A 26319-nucleotide genomic window follows, 5' to 3' on the forward strand; every position below is an offset into this window, starting at 1 on the left:
ACTGAATGGTGCAATCTTGGTTGATTTCTTTATCGGCAGAATTGCTGTGAAGAAATGTGGATCTTGGGCCTCCTGAGTGGCGCAGCGGTCTAAGTCACTGCATCGCAGGCGCTAGAGGCTTCACCACAGACACACTTTCGATCCCGGGCAGTATCACAACTGGCCGTGATTGGGAGTCCCATAGGGCGGCGCACAATTGTCCCAACGTCGACTGGGTTAGGGGAGGGTTTTGCCGGAGGGGGGGGGGGGGGCTTTACTTGGCTCGTCGCGCTCTAGCAACTCCTTGTGGCGGGCCGGGTGCCTGCAGTCTGAACTTGGTTGTCAGGTGAACGGTGTTTCCCCCGAGACATTGGTGCAGCTGGCTTCCTTGTTAAGCAGTTAAGAAGTGCGGACTGGCGGGTCATGTTTCGGAGGACGCATGACTCGACGTTACCCTCCCGAGCCCGTTGGGGAATTGCAGCGTGAGACAAGATCGAAATCGGGTAGAAAAGGGGGTAAAACACAGAAATAATGTGGATCTAATGAAGTAGCAACAGAGGGATTTAGAGTTGCATGATACACGCAAAAGGAAATATAAAATCTAATGATAAAATGCTAAAATAATACATTGGAAATCACTCCACATACACATTAAAAAAAGGTATTACAAAGGACTATAATTATATAATATATATATATTTTTTAAACTAGTCATATTTCTTGAGAGAGCAACATGAGATTACGAAACATGGTTACAAGGTTTATAAAGTAGTTATTAAAGGTCAACTCTTTAAATTGGGATACTCATGAAGTTTTTGCCTTGATCACCCTTTGACATCTCTACCATTTCCATGATCTTCTGGCATTTCCAATGATTCTGGAATCCTTTCCTTAGGCACATTGCCACAACTGGATTGCGTATAGGTCAGAGAGGATGGGAGAGAGATACACAGATTGGTGACTTTGGGAGCGTCCATGGTAACAAGTGTTGTAGAAACTCTTCAATGTACTGCTGTTAGTGTTACAGAAACACAGGACTACTCACAGGCCTTCCTGGGCTTGCGGTAGGATTCCTGGCAGAGGCAGCCTCCACTCAAACCCTCTCTCCTCCTCCCTGAGTGACACAAAGCAAACTGCTGTATTAGCCTGAGTACCATTCAGTTTCTGCCAACTATTTGACATCCAAAAACATTACTATCATGGGCTGTCAGAAACAGAGTGACAAGCAGGCTAGGATTGTATCCACTTACTGGACAAATAGCACTGAGTTCCTAATCACTCACCCTTACAGTCACACAGTCTGTCATGGTGTCTGGGGGGGTTGATCTGGTCTCCAACTCTCCCTGGGTACTACACTGTACCTGTAGCGGCACTGACACCGGAACGTTGTACATCAGTTTCAGGAATCCCTTGGTAGAGAGGATGAGAGAGAGAAAGGTTGATCAGAATGGATATGTACAGTGCATTTGGAAAGTATTCAGACCCCTTGATTTTTTTCAACATTTTGTTTTTACGTTACAGCCGTATTCTAAAATTGATAAAATTATTTTTTCCCCATCATCAATCTACACACAATACCCCATAATGACAAAACTGTTTATTTTTATTTTTTGCAAATGTATAAAATTAAATAAAAAATATCACATTTACATAAGTATTCAAACCATTTACTCAGTCATTTGTTATAGCACCTTTGGCAGTGATTACAGCCTTGAGTCTTCTTGGGTATGACGCTACAAGGTTGGCACACCTGTACTTGGGGAGTTTCTCCCATTCTTTTCTGCAGATCCTCTCAAGCGCTGTCAGGTTGGATGGGGAGGGGCACTGCACAGCTATTTTCAGGTCTCTCCAGAGATGATTGATCGGGTTCAAGTCCGGGCCATTCAAGGACATTCAGAGACTTGTCCCAAAGCAACTTCTGCGTTATCTTGGCTGTGTGCTTAGGGTCGGTGTCCTGTTGGAACGTGAACCTTGGCCCCATTCTAAGGTCCTGAGCACTCTGGAGCAGGTTTTCATCAAGGATCTCTCTGTACCTTGCTCCGTTCATCTTTCCCTTGATCCTGACTAGTCAACCAGTCCCTGCCACTGAAAAACATCCCCACAGCATGATGCTGCCACCACCATGCTTCACTTTAGGGATTGTGCCAGGTTTTCTCCACATGTGACACAAGGCATGCAGGCCAAAGATTTCAATCTTGGTTTCATGAGAGCAGAGAATCTTGTTTCTCATGGTCTGAGAGTCCTTTGGGTGCCTTTTGGCAAACTCCATGTGGGCTGCCATGTGCCTTTTACTGAGGAGTGGCTTCTGTCTGGCCACTCTACCATATGGGCCTGATTGGTGGAGTGCTGCAGAGATGGTTGTCCTTCTGGAAGGTTCTCCGATCTCCACAGAGGAACTCTGGAGCTCTGTCAGAGTGACCATCGGGTTCTTGGTCACATCCCTGACCAAGGCAATTTTCCCCTGATTGCTCAGTTTGGCCGGGCGGCCAGCTCTAGGAAGTGTCTTGGTGGTTCCAAACTTCTTCAATTTAAGAATGATGGAGGACACGGTGTTCTTGGGGACCTTCAATGCTGCAGACATTTATTGGTACCCTTCCCCAGATCTCTGCATTGACAGAATCCTCTCTCTGAGCTCTACGGACAATTCCTTCAACCTCATGGGATGGTTTTTGCTCTGATATGCGCTGTCAAATGTGGGACGTTATATGGACTGGCGTGTGCCTTTCCAAATCATGTCCAATCAATTGAATTTACCATAGATGTACTCCAATCATGTTGTAGAAACATCTCAACAATGATCAATGGAAACAGGATCAAATCAAATGTAATTTGTCACATGCTGAATACAACAGGTGTAGACCTCACCGTGAGATGCATACTAACAAGTCCTTAACCAACAATGTATTTTGAGAAATAGAGATAACATAATATTTCCAAAATAAACTAAAGTTAAAAAAATATACAGTTGAAGTCGGAAGTTTACATATACCTTAGCCAAATACATTTATACTCAGTTTTTCACAATTCCTGACATTTATTCTAAGTAAAAATTCCCTGTCTTAGGTCAGTGAGGATCACCACTTTATTTTAAGAATGTGAAATGTCAGAATAACAGTAGAGAGAATTATTTTTTTCAGCTTTTATTTCTTTCATCACATTCCTAGTGCGTCCGAAGTTTACATACACTCAATTAGTACTTGGTAGCATTGCCTTTAAATTGTTTAACTTGAGTAAAACATTTCAGGTAGCCTTCCGCAAGCTTCCCACAATAAGTTTGGGGAATTTTGGCCCATTCCTCCTGACAGAGCTGGTGTAACTGAGTCAGGTTTGTAGGCCTGCTTGCTCGCACATGCTTTTTCAGTTCTGCCCACACATTTTACATGGGATTGAGGTCAAGGCTTTGTGATGGCCACTCCAATACCTTGACTTTATTGTCCTTAAGCCATTTTGCCACAACTTTGGAAGTATGCTTGGGGTCATTGTCCATTTGGAAGACCCATTTGCGACCAAGCTTTAGTTTCCTGACTAATGTTTTGAGATGTTGCTTCAATATATCCACATAATTTCCCTTCTCATGATGCCACCTATTTTGTGAAGTGCACAAGTCCCTCCTGCAGCAAAGCACCCCCACAACATGATGCTGCCACCGCCATGCTTCATGGTTGGGATGGTGTTCTTCGGCTTGCAAGCGTCCCCTTTTTTCTCCAAACATAACGATGGTCATTATGGCCAAACAGTTCTGTTTTTGTTTCATCAGACTAGTGGACATTTCTCCAAAAAGTACGATCTTTGACCCCATGTGCAGTTGCAAACCGTAGTCTGGCTTTTTTATGGCAATTTTGGAGCAGTGGATTCTTCCCTGCTGAGCGGCCTTTCAGTTTATGTCGATATATGACTCGTTTTACTGTGGATATAGATACTTTTGTACCAGTTTCCTCCAGCATCTTCACAAGGTCCTTTGCTGTTGTTCTGGGATTGATTTGCACTTTTCGCACCAAAGTACGTTCATCTCTAGGAGACAGAATGTGTCTCCTTCCTGAGCGGTATGATGGCTGCATGGTCCCATGGTGTTTATACTTGTATGCTATTGTTTGTACAGATGATTGTGGTACCTTCAGGCATTTGGAAATTGCTCCCAAGGATGAACCAGACTTGTGGAGGTCTACACTTTTTTTTCTGAGGTCTTGGCTGATTTCTTTTGATTTTTCCATGATGTCAAGAAAAGAGGCACTGAGTTTGAAGGTAGGCCTTGAAATACATCCACAGGTACACCTCCAATTGACTCAAATGATGTCAATTTGCCTATCAGAAGCTTCTAAAGCCATGACATAATTTTCTGGAATTTTCCAAGTTGTTTAAAGGCATAGTCAACTTAGTCTATGTAAACTTCTGACCCACTGGAATTGTGATGCAGTGAGTTATAAGTGAAATAATCTGTCTGTAAACAATTGTTGGAAAAATTACTTGTGTCATGCACAAAGTAGATGTCCTAACCGTCTTGCCAAAACTGTAGTTTGTTATTAACAAGAAATTTGGAAAGTGGTTGAAAAACGAGTTTTAATGACTCCAACCTAAGTGTATGTAAACTTCCGACTTCAACTGTATATGAAAAAGTAACACAAGACAATTCCGTACAATAACGAGGCTATATACAGAGGTTAGCGGTACCGAGTATATGTGCTGGGGTACAGGTTAGTCAAGGTAATATGTAAAGTGACTATGCATAGATAATAAACAGCGAGTAGCAGCACTGTAAAAACAAAAGGGCCGGGGGTCAATGTAAATAGTCCTGGTGGCCATTTGATTAATTGTTCAGTAGTCTTATGGCTTGGGGGTAGAAGCTGTTACAGAGCCTTTTTGGTCCTAAACTTGGTGCTCTGCTACCACTTGCTGTGCGGTAGCAGAGAGAACAGTCTATGACTTGGGTGACTGGAGTCTTTGACACTTTTTTGGGCCTTCCTCTGACACAGCCTAGTATATACAGTAGGTCCTGGATGTCAGGAAGCTTGGCCCCAGTAATGTACTGTGCCATATGCATTACCCTCTGTAGCACCTCACGGTTAGATGCCGAGCAGTTGCCATACCAGGCAGTGATGCAACCGGTCAGGATGTTCTCAATGGTGCAGCTGTATAACTTTTTGAGGTTCTGGGGACCCATGCCAAATCTTTTCAGTCTGCTGAGGGGGAAAAGGTGTTGTCGTGCCCTCATCACAACTGTCTTGGTGTGTTTGGACCATGATAGTTTGTGATGTGAAGTGGACACCAAGGAACTTGAAACTCTTGACCCGCTCCTATTCAGCCCCGTCAATGTTTATGGGGACCTGTTCGGGCCTCCTTTTCCTATAGTCCACGATCAGCTCCTTTGTCTTGCTTACACTGAGGGAGAGGTCGTTGTCCTGGCACCACACGGCCAGGTCTCTAACCTCCCCCCTATAGGCTGTCTCATCATTGTCATGATGTTCTGATGTCCAGAAGCTATTTTCGGTCATAAGAGAAGGTAGCAGCAACATTATGTACAAAATGAGTTACAAACAATGCGAAAAAACTAACAAAATAGCACAGTTGGTTAGGAGCCCGTAAAATAGCAGCCATCCCCTCTGGCGCCATTATTGCACCTGAGCTCAATTTTGAGTCTCATAGCAATGGGTCTGAATACTTATGTAAATAAGGTATCTGTTTTTAATTTGTATTTTATTTGCAAAAATGTCTAAACCTGTTTTCGCTTTGTCTTTATGATTGATGAGGGGGAAAAACAATTTAATACATTTTAGAATACTGCTGTAACATAACAAAAACTGGAAAACGTCAAGGGGTCTGAATACTTTCCGAATGCATGGATTATTCTGCATGATTGATGTTTCTGTATGATGGATATTTCTGTATGATGGATATGTCTGTATAATAAATATGTCTGTATGATGGATATTTCTGTATGATGGATATGTCTGTATGATGGATATTTCTGTATGATGGATATGTCTGTATGGTGAATATTAATGTATGATGGATATTTCTGTATGATGGATATGTCTGTATGATAAATATGTCTGTATGATGGATATTTCTGTATGATGGATATGTCTGTATGGTGAATATTAATGTATGATGGATATTTCTGTATGATGGATATGTCTGTATAATAAATATGTCTGTATGATGGATATTTCTGTATGATGGATATGTCTGTATGATAAATATGTCTGTATGATGGATATTTCTGTATGATGGATATGTCTGTATGGTGAATATTAATGTATGATGGATATTTCTGTATGATGGATATGTCTGTATAATAAATATGTCTGTATGATGGATATTTCTGTATGATGGATATGTCTGTATGATAAATATGTCTGTATGATGGATATTTCTGTATGATGGATATGTCTGTATGATGAATATTAATGTATGATGGATGTCTGTATGATAAATATGTCTGTATGATGGATATTTCTGTATGATGGATATGTCTGTATGATGAATATTAATGTATGATGGATATTTCTGTATGATGGATATGTCTGTATGATGAATATTAATGTATGATGGATATTTCTGTATGATGGATATGTCTGTATGATGAATATTAATGTATGATGGATGTCTGTATGATAAATATGTCTGTATGATGGATATGTCTGTATGATGGATATGTCTGTATGGTGAATATTAATGTATGATGGATGTCTGTATGATAAATATGTCTGTATGATGGATATGTCTGTATGATGGATATGTCTGTATGGTGAATATTAATGTATGATGGATGTCTGTATGATGGATATGTCTGTATGATGAATATTAATGTATGATGGATGTCTGTATGCAACTACTATGAGATGGCTATGTCTGTCTGCAGCGCTTCATGAAACACTCAAAACATCAGAAAGAAACAATCAAATTCACATGTCAATTTGTCTATAAGACTCCCTATGAGTTAAGAGTTAAATGTAGTGCTTTCACAGACACTTCAAATAATGCACACCAGTAGCAGTTGTATTACGTGTAACCTAACTCACTGTACATGATGAAGCCAAATACATTCAACAGTAAATCAAACAGAATGTTCAATATTTTACCTTGTCCTTGACCGGTGAATGCCAATACACAGAACAGCATTAGCATCTTTAATCCCATTCCTATGGCCACAATATCCTTGTGAATGTGCAATATAACCTCTGCAGCTTCTGCTGAATGAACAACTAAACTCTGCAGTTACTTCAGCCCTTTATATAGACGTGTGTCTCAGTTTGAGATGAAAGGGCCATGTTGTATGAAGCGCGTGCCCCTACCTAAACCAACACCTGCCTTGTGGCTTGTGTTAAATACGCCAAGAGTTTTGGAAAGAGTGGACGTTGGCCAAAACAACACCTCATAGTGCTACTGATGGGTGAAGTCAGCCTGACAGGTGGATGAGGGCCCTTCATGATATTGACCTGTGAAAGTGTCTATAGCAAAACACTCTTCATGACTCTTCATGGCTTATGTTCAATAAATATACTTTATCAGAGCAAACAAATAACATTCTTTAGGTTGAATGTTCACCTGAAGACTTGAAGGCCGCTTGAAACTGTCAGCCAGACACTGATTGCGGTCCCTTGGCAAACATTAAGACAATGATCAAATATTCCTCTAATGAGGAAATAAAAGTATCATTGATCTGATCGGTCAATTTGCTACCCAGATCATCATTCAAGCGATTTGAGCAAACTCAATGACAGTGTATTTGCATGAAAGCATTAGAGAAGTTGTTTGCACCGAGTCAAACCTCACATTGACTATCACAGGACATGAACATTCTTTCACGGCATAATGGTTTGGTGCTCTGCTGGATTCCATTAATCAGTCACGGTATTGGGCTCCACACCGCTACGCTGGATTGGCTGGATCATTCACCCCCATGTCGATGATATCTCTGATTCTCTGAAGACCAACTTAAAAACAGATATTTACACTTGGTCTCTTGAGCTTCCATTTTCAGGCATGTTAGAAGCTATATGGTGGAACAGGTAAATAAATACTTTTTAACAACTGACAACGCCAACTAACCATACGAAGAAGTGGGTCCAATGTCTCATCACAGTACAGTGTGTCACTAGACAGCTCTCTTGTGGTTCTCTGCTCAGGCATAACTCAATTCGTACAGGTACCGTATCTTGGATGTGCTCAGGACATCACATGCAGGTATAAAACTGTTTGGTCATCCCAATCCAATACATCACTCCATTGTTGTGTTTAAGTGTACTCTTGCTGCACCCATTAGTTTGAGTACATTAATCAAACACACTGGATGTTTTGACAAGCTACAGCTAAAGGTCAATTATTTTGGTTTAAAAAAACTTCTTAGCAGAGCCATCATGCAGACACAATTCAGTGGTTGGAAGCTGCAAACAAAGCAATGTCCACAAACACTGCAAGCTTTCATTGGTTTTAATGCACTGCATTTTGACAATCACCATTCAAGATCAACAACACAAACATGGTCAAGTGCAGAGGCTGGTAGGCCTACATACACAGTACATACACAAACAGTCAAAGCAGCCTTTTATAGGGAGTCTTGGGTCTCGTGGGGTGACTGCCTTTGAATAAAGAGTATAAGACAAGTATAAGCCAGCTACTGTACAAGACATCCATACACACTGACTATAGTATTATATCCAAGCCAAATACCCACCAGTCTCAGCGCTACTTTGAAATGCCCTCATCATTCACCATACCCTTCCCCATATGTGTGCAGCCAAAATAAGACATTCAGGGTAAGTCTTCACAAATAAAAAGCAACGGTGGTAAACAGATACAGGAAATTAGTAATGCTTTAACAGTAGAGCGAACTGATGCCTTATTGCACCGTCTCCGTGAATGGTCTACGTGTTTAAACACATGACACCATTAAAGGGATTTTAAATTATATTATTAGTAACCAAATCAGATCAATAGGACTGTACATGTTTTCAAAGTTAAGAGAAAAAGACAGGAAATGTGGTTATTTGACAGAGGAAACAAAACAAACCTTTAGTATGGTAGCTTTCAGATTCTCTTAACCTTTGCGGGGAAGCTCTTATAATGTATCTATCAGCCAGAGGAGAGATCCTGGCATATTATTCATCATATCCACCATACAGCATGAAACTAAAGCGAAGGATAATCTCTCAAATCAGCTCAATCAAATCTCAGTTGGTGATAAGCGGTTAAATCTGATTAGCAACACAGATGTTTGATCCTATTAGTGCTTAGTGGTCTTCTACTCAGCCATTTTGGTGGTAAGTTACAGTATCGTCCCATAGAATAGAGTAGTGCAGTGGTTACCAACCCTGGTTCAGGAAAGCCTTTTTAGAGCACGATTTTTTCCTGTCACGCCTGCTCCTGCTCTCCTTCCCCAGGATTACGCACTCCTGCCACCAACAGTACGCACACCTGCTTTTCCCCATCACGTGCATCAGCGATTGGACTCAATCACCTCTGTCATTACCTCCTTTATATCTGTCTGATTTCCCGCTCTGTTCCCTGCTGCAGCATTGCTTGTCGCATGTCCTTGTTCACCTGTGTGCTGAAGCTGTGCCTGTCTTGTTACCCGTTTGTTCCTGATTATATGTTGGCTCTCCGTACCTGCTTCTCATCACCAGCGTCGGTTACTTACACTTCCAACCTAGTATTTAAAACATAAAACGTGATTCAACCAATCAAGGACTAGATATTATTTGAATCATGGGATGGAACAAAAGGCTGTACTAAAATACTAAAAAGTGTTCTTAAAGTAGTGAATGTGCTAAAAGCCTGTACTCTTGTGGCTCTCCAGGACCAGTGTTTTTACCTCTGATGTAGTGAGTCATTTGGTTATTGGCCATCAGTTCTCCATCAGTTGGTCTTTGGCCTTCAGTTTTCAGCCTGTTTCTCCAGCAGGCTCTTGAGGTGGGCGTGTAGCGGCTGGCACACAGCCTGGTAGCCCTGCGGGGTGAGGTGGAGGTAGTCATACAGGTCCTGGTGGGAGATGCTGCCGTCCGAGTGCACAAAGCCGGGGTCCACGTTGAGGAGGGAGGTGTGGGGGAGAGAGGACACAGCCTCCTGAACCAGCTTGTTGACCTGGGCGTTCCTCTCCCGCAGGGAGTTGGGCATCTTACCCCTGGGCAGCACTCCCTGTGGTTGGAAACATACATGATAGCACAGGAGGCTGCTGAGAGGCAAAGAGCTCACAATAATGTCCGGAATGGCGCAAATGGAATGGCATCAAACACCTGAAAACCATGTGTGTGATAGCATTCCACTGATTCAGCTCCAGCCATTACCACAAGTCCGTTCTCCCAAATTAAGGTCCCACCAACCTCCTGTGCATTGTAGTCACTAGATTCCCATGCTAGAAAGGACAAATGTGACAATATGGTTAGCAATGATAATGGAGTCCATAAAGTATGCAGTTCATAATTTAAGTTTGTGTTATCAAAAAGGTTCATGGTTGTAAAGGGGATTTTCCAGGTGAACAAAAGGGAGAGCAGTCAATCATATTAATCTAAATCCTTTCAGTTTATTACAAGAATTCAAGGAGAACATCTCCAGAACAGAAGCCAAGAGAAATGTCTAACGGGCTTCTCTGAGAGGGCACTTATATATTAATCCTACAGCAACGAGTGTTGAATAAACAAGTCACAACATCAGCGGCTACAGAATCAGTGTGTCCTCTGCAAAGTCAGCTTGTCTTTGATGAGTTGGACTATGGCCATGATGCCTCCACAGATCTGTTCTGCAGTGTGACCGTGATTATTGGTGCCCACCCACAGCACCACAACCTGGTGGAGGCAGAGGCACAAACATCAACTTGGTGGGCAGTTTCATTCATACCACTTGATTTAAAAGCATGTTCAATGATTGATACTGAAAGTGCTTTTTGGCCCAGGAACAGGCTTGGGACCATGGGTCTGTGCAGCCATTAGGGTTTAAATCTGAACAAGGAGTAGTGTACTATCAACTCTAATGTAATGTACTAACGTGTTGTCTTCGTGTATACATACCTTTGCCGCTGATGTGGGTCAACTCTCCATTGCTCAATCTCCACAAGGCATGCTGTGTTGCATCACCTACTCAGCAAACTGGATGCAGTCTATCACAGTGCCATCCGTTTTGTAACCAAAGCTCCTTATACCACCCACCACTGCGACCTGTATGATCTCGTCGGCTGGCCCTCGCTTCATACTCGTCGCCAGACCCACTGGCTCCAGGTCATCTACAAGACCCTGCTAGGTAAAGTCCCCCCTTATCTCAGCTCGCTGGTCACCATAGCAGCACCCACCTACAGCACACGCTCCAGCAGGTATATCTCTCTGGTCACCCCCAAAGCCAATTCCTCCTTTGGCCGCCGCTCCTTCCAGTTCTCTGCTGCCAATGACTGGACCGAACTACAAAAATCTCTGAAACTGGAAACAATTATCTCCCTCACTAGCTTTAAGCACCAGCTGTCAGAGCAGCTCACAGATTACTGCACCTGTACATAGCCCATCTATAATTTAGCCCAAACAACTACCTCTTCCCCTACTGTATTTATTGATTTATTTTGCTCCTTTGCACCCCATTATTTCTATTTCTACTTTCCACATTCTTCCACTGCAAATCTACCATTCCAGTGTTTTACTTGCTATATTGTATTTACTTCGCCACCATGGCCTAGTTTTCCTTTACCTCCCTTATCTCACCTCATTTGCTCACATTGTATATAGACTTATTTTTCTACTGTATTATTGACTGTATGTTTTGTTTATTCCATGTGTTGTTGTATGTGTCGAACTGCTATGCTTTATCTTGGCCAGGTCGCAATTGTAAATGAGAACTTGTTCTCAACTTGCCTACCTGGTTAAATAAAGGTGAAATGAATAAATAAATAAAAACACATGAACTGTGTGATATTTGACAGAGTCAACATGGAGGCAGTACACATGGGCCCATGTGAGGGAGAACACCATCTCTCTGGCAAGATTAGATAGGTTTTATTGTTTTGAGCATCAATCTCAGGTCTGTAAATCAAGTGTGATAACCCCAGTTGGATCTTCTGATCATTGTTAAATAACCGAGGTGATGTTCATTAACGCTGTAAAACCCAAAAGTGCATACTGGCATTTTAATATACATTTATTGAGTGATGCTCACTTCAGGAAATGTTTTTTCTGGAAGAGGTGGAGATCTCAAAAGGCCAGTTTTGTATCCCTTCAACAGTGGTGGGATATAAGGAAAATCCAGATTCAACAATTCTGTAATCAGTACACGATGAATGTCACCAGAGACATCACCAGATCAATGAACGCCCTAGTGTCTGAAATAACGGAACTCCTGACGTTGGTTGAGACCACAGGAAATCGAGGCCATATTTAGGCCCTCAAGAGAAAAAAAAGCCACATTGGCAGACCTGCTGGGTATCAGAGCACAGGGGGCGTTGGCAGACCTGCTGGGTATCAGAGCACAGGGAGCGTTGGCAGACCTGCTGGGTATCAGAGCACAGGGGGCGTTGGCAGACCTGCTGGGTATCAGAGCACAGGGGGCGTTGGCAGACTTGCTGGGTATCAGAGCACAGGGGGCGTTGGCAGACCTGCTGGGTATCAGAGCACAGGGGGCATTGGTGAGAAGTACGTTTCAGGGAATCTCTGAAATGGATGCCTAATCCAAATTTTTCTTCGGTTTAGAGAAAAAGAATGGACAAAGAAGAATTATTCGTTGCCTCAAATCAGCTGTTGGACAAGAGCTCACTAGCCCTAGTGAAATTAGAAAGAGGACAGTAGAGTTCTATGCTGAGCTCTACAAGTGTGCGTACAAAGAGGATAAAACAGTGACACAGCAGTTCCTTGATGGACTCCCACTGCTGGCTGCATTAGCTCAGGTTGAGCTAGAGCAACCATTGTTTTTGCAGGAGCTATACACTGCATTAAAAGGCATGGAAAATGGAAGGGCACCAGGCATTGATGGGCTTCCCATTGACTGTTTTGGGTCTTTTTGGGCCATGTTGGGAGAGGATTGGCTAGCAGTAGTTAACAATAGTTTGACAGGAGGGTTACTACCGATAAGCTGCAGGAGGGCTGTCCTCACCCTACTGCCAAAAAAGGGTGACTCTAGGGAGGTGAAGAACTGGAGGCCGGTGGCTTTATTGTGCACTGATTATAAGACCTAGCAGGCAGATAGGGGATAACATTTTCCTGATTCAGAAGTTTTTGGACGTCTCTAAGGCTATTGGGTTGGATGCTGGTCTAATTTCAATTGATCAGGAAAAGGCATTTGACCGAGTTGAACATCAATACTTATGGCACACTTTTGAGGCGTTTGGTTTCAGCTCTGGTTTTACTGCCATGATCAGGGTGATATATGGTGACATTGAAAGTGTACTGGAAGTTAACGGTGGCTTGAGTGCTCCATTTAAAGTGTGTAGAGCTATTAGGCAGGGGTGTTCTTTGTCAAGAATGTTATATGCCATCGCTATAGAGCCACTACTAAATAGCATTAGAAGTCGCATTGAAGGGGCGTACCTTTCAGAGGATATTCCTCCTATTCGTCTCTCAGCTTATGCTGATGTAGTTATTTTAGTGAAAAATCAAGTAGAGGTGGATAGTTTGAGTCTCATGGTTGATCGGTTTAGGGGAATATCCACTTCAAAGGTAAATTGTGGAAAAAGTTGTGCTTGACAGATTGGAAAATGTTCTGAAGGGATCATTGCTTTGCCAGAGGGGCTGGAATGGTATAAAGGAGGGTTTACGTATCTTGGAGTGTACCTAGGGGATGAGGGGACAATGGGAAAACATTGAAATAGTGGAAAGGAGGATGAGGAGATGGCGTTGGTTGTTATCTCGTATGTCATACAGGGGGGCGTACTATTATTATTAATAATGTGGTTGCCTCTGCACTATGGCATCGGTTGTCATGTTTAGACCCACCATCTGGACTTTTGGCTAAGATACCGGCGATTGTTGTAGATTTCTTTTGGAATAAATATCATTGGGTTCCACAAAGTGTTTTGTATTTGTCAAAAGAGGAGAGGGATCAAGGTCTTGTACATCTTGCAAGTAGGGCTGATGCTTTATGGTTTCAGTTTATTCAAAGGTTGGTTTATGGACTGGAAAATGGAGAGGGGAGACAGCTCTTGCATTACAGAAGGTCGGGATTAGGTTTAAAGAAGGCTTCGTTTTTGTTTGATAGTAGCCAGATTTCTAGGGAGGGAATACCTCCGTTTTACAGAGGCCTTCTTAGGGTTTGGAGTATAATGAAGGTGTCCAGAAGCACTCCAGCGGAGTCAGTGCATTGGCTGCTGGAGGAACCTCTGGTGTATGGGGCAAGACTGGTTTGTACAACTGCAGCTGTTCCACATTTCTCCAAAATTCTGGTGAAAGGGAAAATCATCACCCTAAAACAGTTAATGGTCATGGCTGGGCCCAGCTTAATGGATGGAGGACGGGTGGCTAAACATTTGGGGGTCAGGTCGGAAAGAATTGTCGGGAAGCTGCAGGAAGGCTCTGTCAGTAGAAGAGTGGTTTCTGCTTAATAATCACAAGAAGAAGGTACAAGATGAAAAGTACAATTTCCAAGAATAGGGATTACACCCAATATCCCAGAGTCAGAAAGAAAGGCATTATTACTGAATTTGAGAGGGTTGGAAGAGGTGGGTTTGGATGAGGTGAATAGGAAAGACTTATATAGGGGGTGTGTCAATGTTTTGAATAAAGATAAATTGAAGAATAGAAAAGACACTCCTTGGAGGGGAAAACTGGGTATTGGTGACAAGGTAAAGTCAGCATGGAGAGCACTGTACAAGCCACCGTTACAAAAGGGCACTGGTGACATGTAATGGATGGTTTTGCATGGCATCATTGCAGTTATTGCTTTTGTATCTGTTATTAACTCAGATGTTGGAGATGGATGTCCTTTTTGTAACAAAAGAGAAACAATTGTTCACTGTTTTACGGAGTGTGAGAGGATAAAGCCTCTCTTTGTTTACAGCTGTAGGTATAAGGGCACAGAGCGAGACCCAGATGCAGACATGGGATGCAGATGGTTCGAGTGTCTGATATTTATTATAATCCAAGGGGCAGGCAAGAGAATGGTCGTGGACAGGCAAAAGATAATAAACAAGGTCAGAGTCCAGGAGGTACAGAGAGGCAGGCAGGCTCGAGGTCAGGGCAGGCAGTATGGTCAGGCAGGCGGGTTCAGCGTCAAGGCAGGCAAGGATCAAAATCGGGAGGACTAGCAACAGAGAGATAAGAAAAAGCAGGCGCACGGAAAAACACGCTGGTTGAGAAGACAAGACGAACTGGCAACAGACAAACAGGGAACACCGGAATAAATACCCAGGGACTAATGGGGAAAACAGGTGACACCTGGAGGTGGGTGGAGACAATCACAAAGACAGGTGAAACAGATCAGGGCGTGACAGTAGGGGAGATTTTAAATAACATTGTTTTTCATTGGGGGTTTCAATATAGTAATAAACAGAAAAGAAAATGTCAACTATTACATTTTATTTTGGGACTAAGATGTCAATTTATCTGAGTAGGCATGGGATATGGGCAGGATGTAAGATCTGTTTTTAAAGGATTAGTCAAAGCGAGAATAAAAGTGGATTTTGAGTTCTTCTCGCCTGTAAAAGATCTCCCAGTGTTTGAGGAGAAGTGGGATTATGAAGGAGCAGTTTGTTTTGTGGAGGAGGGGAAACTATTTTTTGTTGATGAAATGAGTTGAATGTATATATATATATGTATATATACAGTATATATATATATATATATATATATATATATATATACATATATATTCATGCTTTCTCTCTCTCTCTCTCTCTCTCTCTCTCTCTCTCTCTCTCTCTCTCTCTCTCTCTCTCTCTCTCTCTCTCTCTCTCTCTCTCTCTCTCTCTCTCTCTCTCTCTCTCTCTCTCTCTCTCTCTCTCTCTCTCTCTCGCTCTCTCTCGCTCTCGCTTGATCTCTCTCGCTCTCTCTCTCTCTGGGAGGCCTTGATCCTTCCAGTGTCTCAACAGCATGTACTTATCCAAGTCAGTATCCAACTACCTAAAACCATTAAACACTACCTCTAATCTCTTACCATTACTACCAAAACAATTATGTTAACTCCCAATTATATAGAGCCACATTTTATTATATGTGTAGTAACATAGTGTTTGGCATTGTGTTATATGTTCGCTATTTTGTTATGACATTGCGACAGTGGTTATTATGCTGTAACAATGAAGTGAAGAGTAAATCAATCTCCCTGGAAAGTTGACCTGATTTAACAGTTCTGTCCTATGTGGGTCGAGTGAGAGCTGAATTCAAGACAACCTTCACCTGTACCTCCAACCGCATCCCAGGATACACTACACCTGGTTGTTGAAGGGGCCCACTTTATATGAGAGTGAGTTGACCTGTTGTTTCTACTGCTGGTCATCTGTATGGGACTGCTGTTCCTCCTGGATCCCTAGAGGGGACGCTATAGGACAACAGCAGATTGGAAATACTTAGGAGAACGTTGAATGAGGCCAGGTTCACATTCAGAACGAACAATAAAACAGGAAACTAACATTTTTTTATTTAGTCCTGTCCAAAAAGAATGCTCATTACTCATTTCCATAATAATGTTTCCTTTGTGATGGCATAATGATAGTTGAGTAATTGGAAGTTATCCAGTGAATTATGTTTATCATTCACATGCAGTGGATGATGATGGGAAAATAATAAACCAACATATTTATATGTTCTATGTAATATTTTCTGGTTTTCAATAAAGTGGCTTGCCGAAAGTATTCACCCCCCTTGGCATTTTTTCTATTTTGTTGACTTACAACCTGGAATTAAAATGGATTTTTGGGGGGGTTGTATCATTTGAGTTACACAACATGCCTACCACTTTGAAGATTAAGAATATGTTTTATTTTGAAACAAATAAGAAATAAGACAAAAAAAACTAAAAACTTGAGCGTGCATAACTTATTCATCCCCCCCCCCCCCCCCCCCAAGTTAATACTTTGTAGAACCTCCTTTTGCAGCAATTACAGCTGCAAGTCTCTTGAGGTATGTCTCTATAAGCTTGGCACATCTAGCCACTGGGATATTTGCCCGTTCTTCAAGGCAAAACTGCTCCAGCTCCTTCAAGTTGGATGGGTTCCGCTCGTGTACAGCAGTCTTTAAATCATACCACAGATGCTCAATTGGATTAGGCTTTGGGCTTTGACTAGGCCATTCCAAGACATTTAAATATTTCCCCTTATACAACTTGAGCGTTGCTTGAGCAGTATGCTTAGGGTCATTGTCCTGCTGGAAGGTGAACCTCTGTCCCAGTCTTAAATCTCTGGAAGACTGAAACAGGTTTCCCTCAAGAATTTCCTTGTATTTAGCGCCCATCCATCATTCCTTCAATTCTGACCAGTTTCCCTGTCCCTGCCGATGAAAAACGTCCCCACAGCATGATGCTGCCACCACCATGCGTCACTGTGGGGATAGTGTTTTCGGGGTGATGAGAGGTGTTAGACATAGCATTTTCCTTGATGGCCAAAAAGCTAAATTTTAGTCTCATCTGACCAGAGTACCTTCTTCCACATGCCTTTTCTTTAAGCAATGGCTTTTTTTCTTGCCACTCTTCTGTAAAGCCCAACTCTGTGGAGTGTACGGCTTAAAATGGTCCTATGGACAGATACTCCAATCTCCGCTGTGGAGCTTTGCAGCTCCTTCAGGGTTATCTTTGGTCTCTCTGTTGCCTCTCTGATTAATGTCATCCTTGCCTGGTCCGTGAGTTTAGGTGGGCGGCACTCTCTTGGCAGGTTTGTTGTGGTGCCATATTCTTTCCATTTTTAAAGAATGGATTTAATGGTGCTCCATGGGATGTTCAAAGTTTGGGATAAGCTTTTATAACCCAACCCTGATCTGTACTTCTCCACAACTTTGTCCCTGACCTGTTTGGAGAGCTCCTTGGTCTTCATGGTGCAGCTTGCTTTGTGGTGCCCCTTGTTTAGTGATGTTGCAGACTCTCAGGCCTTTCAGAACAGGTGAATCAAATCAAATCAAATTCTATTTGTCACATACACATGGTTAGCAGATGTTAATGCGAGTGTAGCGAAATGCTTGTGCTTCTAGTTCCGAGCATGCAGTAATATCTAACAAGTAATCTAACCTAACAATTTCACAACAACTACCTTATACACACAAGTGTAAAGGAATGACTAAGAATATGTAGATAAAAATATATGAATGAGCGATGGCCGAACGGCATAGGCAAGATGCAGTAGATGGTATAGAGTACAGTATATACATATGAGATGAGTAATGTAGGATATGTAAACATTATATGAAGTGGCATTGTTTAAAGTGGCTAGTGATACATTTTTCATACATTTTTACATTATTGAAGTGGCTGGAGTCAGTATGTTGGCAGCAGCCACTCAATGTTAGTGATGGCTGTTTAACGGTCTGATGGCCTTGAGATAGAAGCTGTTTTTCAGTCTCTCGGTCCCCGCTTTGATGCACCTGTACTGATTTCGCCTTCTGGATGATATCGGGGTGAACAGGCAGTGGCTCGGGTGGTTGGTGTCCTTGATGATCTTTTTGGCTTTCCTGTGACATCGGGTGGTGTAGGTGTCCTGAAGGGCAGGTAGTTTGCCCCCGGTGATGCATTGTGCAGACCACACTACCCTCTGGAGAGCCTTACGGTTGTGGGCGGAGCAGTTGCCGTACCAGGCGGTGATACAGCCCGACAGGGTGCTCTCGATTGTGCATCTGTAAAAGTTTGTGAGTGTTTTTGGTGACGAGCCAAATTTCTTCAGCCTCCTGAGGTTGCACTGCTGCGCCTTCTTCACCACGCTATCTGTGTGGGTGGACCATTTCAGTTTGTCCGTCATGTGTACGCCGAGGAATTTAAAACTTTACACCTTCTCCACTGCTGTCCCGTCGATGTGGATAGGGGGCTGCTCCCTCTGCTGTTTCCTGAAGTCCAGGATCATCTCCTTTGTTTTGTTGAAATTGAGTGTGGGTTTTTTTTCATGACACCACACTCCGATGGCCCTCACTGTAGGCCGTCTCGTCGTTGTTGGTAATCAAGCCTACCGCTGTAGTGTCGTTTGCAAACTTGATGATTGAGTTGGAGGCGTGCATGGCCACTCAGTCATGGGTGAACAGGGAGTACAGGAGAGGGCTGAGAACGCACCCTTGTGGGGCCCCAGTTTTGAGGATCAGCAGGGTGGAGATGTTGTTACCTACCCTCACCACCTGGGTGCGGCCCGTCAGGAAGTCCAGGAGCCAGTTGCACAGGGCGGGGTCGAGACCCAGGGTCTCGAGCTTAATGAAGAGTTTGGAGGGTACTATGGTGTTAAATGCTGAGCTGTAGTCGATGAACAGCATTCTCACATAGGTATTCCTCTTGTCTAGATGGGTTAGGGCAGTGTGCAGTGTGATTGAGATTGCGTCGTCTGTGGACCTATTGGGGCGGTAAGCAAATTGGAGTGGGTCTAGGGTGTCAGGTAGGGTGGAGGTGATATGGTCCTTAACTAGTCTCTCAAAGCACTTCATGATGACGGAAGTGAGTGCTAGTGATAGTCATTTAGCTCAGTTACCTTAGCTTTCTTGGGAACAGGAACGATGGTGGCCCTCTTGAAGCATGTGGGAACAGCAGACTGGGATAAGGATTGATTGAATATGTCCATAAACACACCAGCCAGCTGGTCTGCGCATGCTCTGAGGACACGGCTGGGGATGCCGTCTGGGCCGGCAGCCTTGCAAAGGTTAACACGTTTAAATGTTTTACTCACGTTAGCTGCAGTGAAGGAGAGCCAGCAGGTTTTGGTAGCGGGCTGTGTCAGTGGCACTATATTGTCCTCAAAGTGAGAAAAGAAGTTGTTTAGTTTGTCTGGGAGCAAGACATCCTGGTCCGCGACGGGGCTGCTTTTCCTTTTGTAGTCCGTGATTGACTGAAGACCCTGCCACATACCTCTCGTGTCTGAGCCGTTGAATTGCGACTCTACTTTGTCTCTATACTGACACTTAGCTTGTTTGATTGCCTTGCGGAGGGAATAGCTACACTGTTTGTATTCGGTCATGTTTCCTGTCACCTTGCCCTGCTTAAAAGCAGTGGTTCGCGCTTTCAGTTTTGCGCGAATGCTGCCATCAATCCACGGTTTCTGGTTGGGGAATGTTTTAATAGACGCTGTGGGTACAACATCACCGATGCACTCGCTAATAAACTCGCTCACCGAATCAGCGTATTAATCTATGTTATTGTCCGACGCTATGCGGAACATATCCCAGTCCACGTGATCGAAGCAATCTTGAAGCGTGGAATTCGATTGGTCGGACCAGCGTTGAACAGACCTGAGCACGAGCGCTTCCTGTTTTAGTTTCTGTCTATAGGCTGGGAGAAACAAAATGGAGTCGTGATCAGATTTTCCGAAAGGAGGGTGGGGGATGGCTTTATATGCATCGCGGAAGTTAGAATAACAATGGTCCAAGGTTTTGCCAGCCCGGGTCGCGCATTCGATATGCTGATAAAATTTAGGGAGCCTTGTTTTCAGACTAGCCTTGTTAAAATCCCCAGCTACAATAAATGCAGCCTCAGGATATGTGGTTTCCAGTTTACATAGAGTCAAATGAAGTTCTTTCAGGGCCGTCGATGTGTCTGCTTGGGGAGGATATACACGACTGTGATTATGATTGAAGAGAATTCTCTTGGTAGATAGTACGGTCGGCATTTGATTGTAAGGAATTCTAGGTCAGGTGAACAAAAGGACTTGAGTTCCTGTATGTTGTTATGATCACACCACGTCTCGTTAGTCATAAGGCATACACCCCCGCCCTTCTTCTTACCAGAGAGATGTTTGTTTCTGTCGGCGCGATGCGTGAAGAAACCAGGTGGCTGTACCGACTGATGACGTATGCCGAGTGAGCCATGTTTCAGTGAAACAAAGAACGTTACAATCTCTGATGTCTTTCTGGAAGGCAACCCTTGCTCGGATTTTGTCTACCTTGTTGTCAAGAGACTGGACATTGGCGAGTAGTATGCTAGGGAGCGGTGCGCGATATGCCCGTCTACGGTGCCTGACCAGAAGACCGTCTGCCCCTTCCGTCTGCGGCGCCGTTGTTTTGGGTCGCCTGCTGGGATCCTATCTATTGTCCTGGGTGGTGGACCAAACAGAGGATCCGCTTCGGGAAAGTCGTATTCCTGGTTGTAATGTTGGTGAGTTGACGTTGCTCTTACATCCAATAGTTCCTCCCGACTGTATGCAATAAAACCTAAGATTTCCTGGGGTAACAATGTAAGAAATAACACATGAAAAATGTAATACTGCATAGTTTCCTAGGAACGCGAAGCGAGGCGGCCATCTCTGTCGGCGCCGGAAGTACTATATAGAATCTATACTGAGATCAGGTGACAGATCATGTGACACTTAGATTGCACACAGGTGGACTTTATTTCTGTAATTATGTGACTTCTGAAGGTAATTGGTTTCACCAGATCTGATTTAGGGGCTTCATAGCAAAGGGGGTGAATATATATGCACGCACCACTTTTCAGTTGAATTTTTTAAAACATTTTTAAAACAAGTTATTTTTCTTATTTCACTTCACCAATTTGGACTATTTTGTGTATGTCCATTGCATGAAATCCAAATAAAAATCTATTTAAATTACAGGTTGTTATACAACAAAATAGGAAAAACGCCAAGGGGGATGAATACCTTTGCAAGGCACTGTACGTACTTTATTATTATTATTATTCATATTTCTGTACATTGTTGTTGTTGAGATGACCTTGTAAAATAAACCCCCAAATGACTGGTAATAGATACCTGTGTCTGTGTGGAGTTGTCATCTTTGGTCTTTGATTGTGGCAGATTTAAGTGGCCAACTACTGTACAGTGGCACATTATATTAAAAGAGGGACCCACCATACCTCCAGATCCACTCCCAGACGTACCAGTAGAGTACACTGTACTGTCCCTCCCCTCACTAGGGAGCAAAGACAACCCTGCTGTCTTCAAGGAAAAGTCCTATGAAAATCTGCTGTTATAATCACAACATCTTCACACCATAACATCACTTGATTGTGGGACAGTTGTTAGCAGTTGATGTTACTCTACAATAACACAGACCCCAAAGCAAATAAGGTGGAGGAAAATAGTTGTATTTAGAGGATGAATCATGCAGGGAGGTAGATGGTAGATGTTCATGCTCCCCTGTTCTCAGTGATTCTCCCTCAGTGATTCTCTCCTGTGATTCTCACCTGTGATTCTCTCCTGTGATTCTCTCCTGTGAACAAAGGGACAGGATGTAGTTTATAACCCAGCCCTAGCCTGTGGTTGACCAATTAGAAATCCTTGCAATATAACAAGTATCATATTTCAGGCTCACTGTACAGACAAAATCTTCCCATTTCTCTGACCCATTGCTCATTAATTCCCTATTACAGAAAAAACACTGTAGACTTGTTGCACCCATGACAACTACTGTGATTATTATTATTTGACCATGCTGGTCATTTATGAACATTTGAACATCTTGGCCATGTTCTGTTCTAATCTCCACCCGGCACAGCCAGAAGAGGACTGGCCACCCCTCATAGCCTGGTTCCTCTTTAGGTTTCTTCCTAGGTTTTGGCCTTTCTAGGGAGTTTTTCCTAGCCACCGTGCTTCTACACCTGCATTGCTTGCTGTTTGGGGTTTTAGGCTGGGTTTCTGTACAGCACTTCGAGATATTAGTTGATGTACGAAGGGCTATATAAAATAAACTGGATTGATTGATTGATGTAAGAAGGGCTATATAAATACATTTGATTTGAATACAACTGGCACAAAGCCATTGGTTATTTATCATTTACAGGGTAACCTATACTGGATGCATCATACTCCAGCATCTGTTTAGATATACTCCTTTATCTATGACCACATCACTTGCCTTCTATTGGAAGTCAAAGCATTATTCAAACAGTATCTGGTAGTTAGTGTGCCTATCCCTAACCATGACCCTGACTAACCCTAACCCTAGCTTCATGTTCACACCCCAGCTCAACCCTAATCCTAAGAACCTGTCTGCCACCATATTCACCCATTAGGGATTCTATCAGGGAATAGCGTTGAGCAGGGCTGTGGACATTAATTTAAGGGAAGTGAAAATTAATTTAAGAGAAGTTAGGATTCACGCCCTAGATTTCCTTGAGTATTAGATAATAAGACTGCTGATATGTAAATCATGCCATTTAAAATATTGTGGGTGAAACCAGTGTAGGTTGCCTCTGCATTGTGTTTGATTGGCTTACATTTGACCAAAGGATCAGGGTTGGTGTTGATCTTTACTTCTCTGAAAAGGAAAAGAAAAACTTCCTTAAAAAAATGCTGTGCTTCCCTTCTACACCATCTCCTCTCTTCCACCTGAGTACAGTAGACAGGGCAGGGCAATATAACAATAATCTCCTTTCACAAAGCAGTGCAATATAATGAAACACAATGTACAGTATGAAATGTAAATGTACAGTAGCATATGGACCTAGGCTATCCAACTTTCCCAATGACAGCCAGGCGTTACGTACAGTACAGTAGTGCCATACATAGCTAGCCTTGGACAGTAAATATATGTTCCACATATCCTAAAGGCCCAGTGCAGTCAAAAACATGTTTTCCCTCTGTTTTATATATATATTGACACTATGAGGTTGGAATAATACTATGAAATTGTGAAAACGATGATAATGTCTGTTTAGTGTAAGAGCTGTTTGAAAAGACTTTCTGAAATGTCAGCCTGTTTTGGTGGGATGGAGTTTTTTGCCTTCAATGGTGACATCAACATGCTGTCTTACTTAATAGACCAATAAGAAAGAGAGTTCCAAACCTACCTGCCAATAACAGCAAATTTTCTCTCTGCCAAACCTCTCTGCCAATAACAGCTAACCTCCCCACTCAGACCACATTCAGACAGTACTGGAACAGTTCTTGCTTCAGAAATGTCCTTTTGCTAAGAAGCTATCGCTGTTTCTTTTTGACAATTTTAATTGAAAACAATCACAATAAAGTAATGAATTGTTACTCAGAATTGTTTTGATATTGAGATAAAACGTCTGCTTCGGACCTTTAACAAGCATAGCACATGACATACCTGATAAGGAAAGGAAAAACATCCATAAACAAATGCTGTGCTGCCCGTATACAGTACACTAATTCCTCTGTAAGGTATAAATTAACAAGGAAAGGGGACATGAATACACATGCTAGTCCAATGACGCCATGTACAGTAAAAAGTACAGTAGCTAGCTAACATGTACAGTATTCATAGATTACAAGATTTAAAAAATGCCAATATAATTGTAGGATGCCATAATAATAATATGTCAGGGACCATATACATTCATTATTGGAGCTTTTACATATATACTGAGTGTACAAAATGTTAGCAACACCTGCTCCTTCCATTACATAGACTGACTAGGTGAATCCAGTTGAAAGCTATGAACCCTTATTGATGTCACTTGTTAAATCCACTTCAATCAGTGTAGATGAAGGAAAGGAGACAGGTTAAAGAAGGATTTTTAAGCCTTGAGACAATTAAGACATGGCAAAACAAAATATTTAAGTGCCTTTGAACGGGGTATGGTTGTAGATGCCAGGAGTGTGTCATGAACTGCAGTGCTGTTTGCTTTTTCACCCTCAACAGTTTCCCGTGTGCATTTTATTTTTTATTTTTTTTATTTTTATTTTTATTTTTTTTCACCTTTATTTAACCAGGTAGGCTAGTTGAGAACAAGTTCTCATTTGCAACTGCGACCTGGCCAAGATAAAGCATAGCAAGTCGACACATACAACAACACAGAGTTACACATGGAATAAACAAAACATACATGTAATACAGTAGAAAAATAAGTCTATATACAATGTGAGCAAATGAGGTGAGATAAGGGAGGTAAAGGCAAAAAAAGGCCATGGTGGCGAGGTAAAAACAATATAGCAAGTAAAACACTGGAATGGTAGATTTGCAGTGGAAGAATGTGCAAAGTAGAAATAGAAATAAATAAATACAGTAGGGGAAGAGGTAGTTGTTTGGGCTAAATTATAGATGGGCTATGTACAAGTGCATCAAGAATGGTCCACCAACCAAAGGACATCCAACCAACTTGACACAACTGTGGGAAACACTGGAGTCAACATGGGCCAGCATCTCTGTGGAACGTTTTTGACAACTTGTAGAGTCCATGCCCCAACGAATTGAGGCAGTTCTGAGAGCAGAATCAAATCAAATGTATTTATGAAGCCCTTTTTACATCAGCAGATGTCACAAAATGCTTATACAGAAACCCAGCCTAAAACTAAAAACAGCAAGCAATGCAGATGTAGAAGAACAGTGGCTAGGAAAAACTCCCTAGACAGGCAGGAACCTAGGAAGAAAACAAGAGAGGAACCAGGCTCTGAAGGGTGGCCAGTCCTCTTCTGGCTGTGCCGGGTGGTTATTATAAGAGTACATTGCCATTAAGGCCAGATTGTTCTTCAAGATGTTCAAACGTTCATAAATGACCAACAAATTCAAATAATAATCACAGTGGTTGTAGAGGGTGCAACAGGTCAGTACCTGAGGAGTAAATGTCAGTTGGCTTTTCATAGCTGAGCATTCAGAGGTCGAGGGGGATTAACTCAATATTAAGAAGAATTGATTATGATTTCCATGGGATAATTTCACTGTAACCTACCTCTTCCACAACAGTGTACAGTAGACAGGGTAGACAGGGAAGAGGTAAGGGGGCAGGGGATGTTTATGAGGGGGAACACAGAAGGAGAGCGAAGTGTGCGACAGTAAAAAGGGCACTTACACCACCAAAAGGAATGTACACTAATATCAGGCATGGGAACTGTTCAGATTTTGTGTAATTAAATGACATGAAATACAACACTTGTTACATGAGCAGGCAGAACATTCAGGCTCTGAATAGAGATTAGTACAAAATCCCACTGTTCAACTCAGCTCTCATGTTTTGATGTTGTTATCATTGGGTGCCTGTTCTCTTTCTCAGGGCTTTATGTTGGTTAAAATGACCTCTTACCCTCAATCTGAGAGAGCTTTGTAATACAGCATGTGGGTACTTATGTTGGTTTCATAGAATAGCTGAATGTCTTTCGCATGACCAGTTTGCTCCTCTATTCATGCTCCTTGGTTGGACAGTGAGATAATGACAGGCAGCATACCTTTTCCTCCACTGTTCATAAATCAAACCTGATCTGGCATAGACACACATAGGTGTGCTCAGGTGTTCCCTGATAGGGACCTGTCCCCACAGATTACACAATTATACAGGTGTTGACCTGGGAGATGTGAAGGGAATGTGTTGTTGCCTTGTTACACAAACACTGCCAGGAATAACAGAGGGAGA

The 26319-nt window shown here is 42.6% G+C and overlaps 2 protein-coding genes and 1 long non-coding RNA gene across 4 annotated transcripts in view; 1 reads left to right on the forward strand and 2 right to left on the reverse strand.

The window, feature by feature from the left end:
- Window positions 1–133: 133 nt before the first annotated feature.
- On the reverse strand, window positions 134–7400 carry LOC139573389 (uncharacterized). Of its 2 annotated transcripts, none has more exons than XR_011674588.1 (4): window positions 7059–7400; window positions 1263–1388; window positions 1025–1093; window positions 134–888 (listed from the first exon to the last, which is right to left on the reverse strand). It is a non-coding gene; the product is annotated as an uncharacterized lncRNA (long non-coding RNA). The 2 variants fall into 2 exon arrangements; XR_011674587.1 differs by having other exon boundaries at window positions 1230–1388.
- A 2255-nt stretch (window positions 7401–9655) lies between these two features.
- On the reverse strand, window positions 9656–10514 carry LOC139573387 (platelet-activating factor acetylhydrolase IB subunit alpha1-like). The gene has a single exon (XM_071396781.1). The coding sequence runs from the start codon at window positions 10090–10092 to the stop codon at window positions 9853–9855; it is 240 nt and encodes a 79-aa protein (XP_071252882.1). The 5' UTR covers window positions 10093–10514; the 3' UTR covers window positions 9656–9852.
- A 1371-nt stretch (window positions 10515–11885) lies between these two features.
- Window positions 11886–26319, forward strand: part of LOC139572568 (cell adhesion molecule CEACAM5-like) — a 43758-nt gene continuing 29324 nt past the window's right edge. The window contains exons 1-2 of the mRNA XM_071395277.1: window positions 11886–11894; window positions 12314–12584. Coding sequence (XP_071251378.1) covers window positions 11886–11894; window positions 12314–12584 — 280 coding nt within the window. The remainder of the gene's footprint in view (window positions 11895–12313; window positions 12585–26319) is intronic.

The sequence above is a fragment of the Salvelinus alpinus genome, chromosome 4, assembly GCF_045679555.1.
Source record: "Salvelinus alpinus chromosome 4, SLU_Salpinus.1, whole genome shotgun sequence".
Classification (NCBI taxonomy): domain Eukaryota; kingdom Metazoa; phylum Chordata; class Actinopteri; order Salmoniformes; family Salmonidae; genus Salvelinus; species Salvelinus alpinus.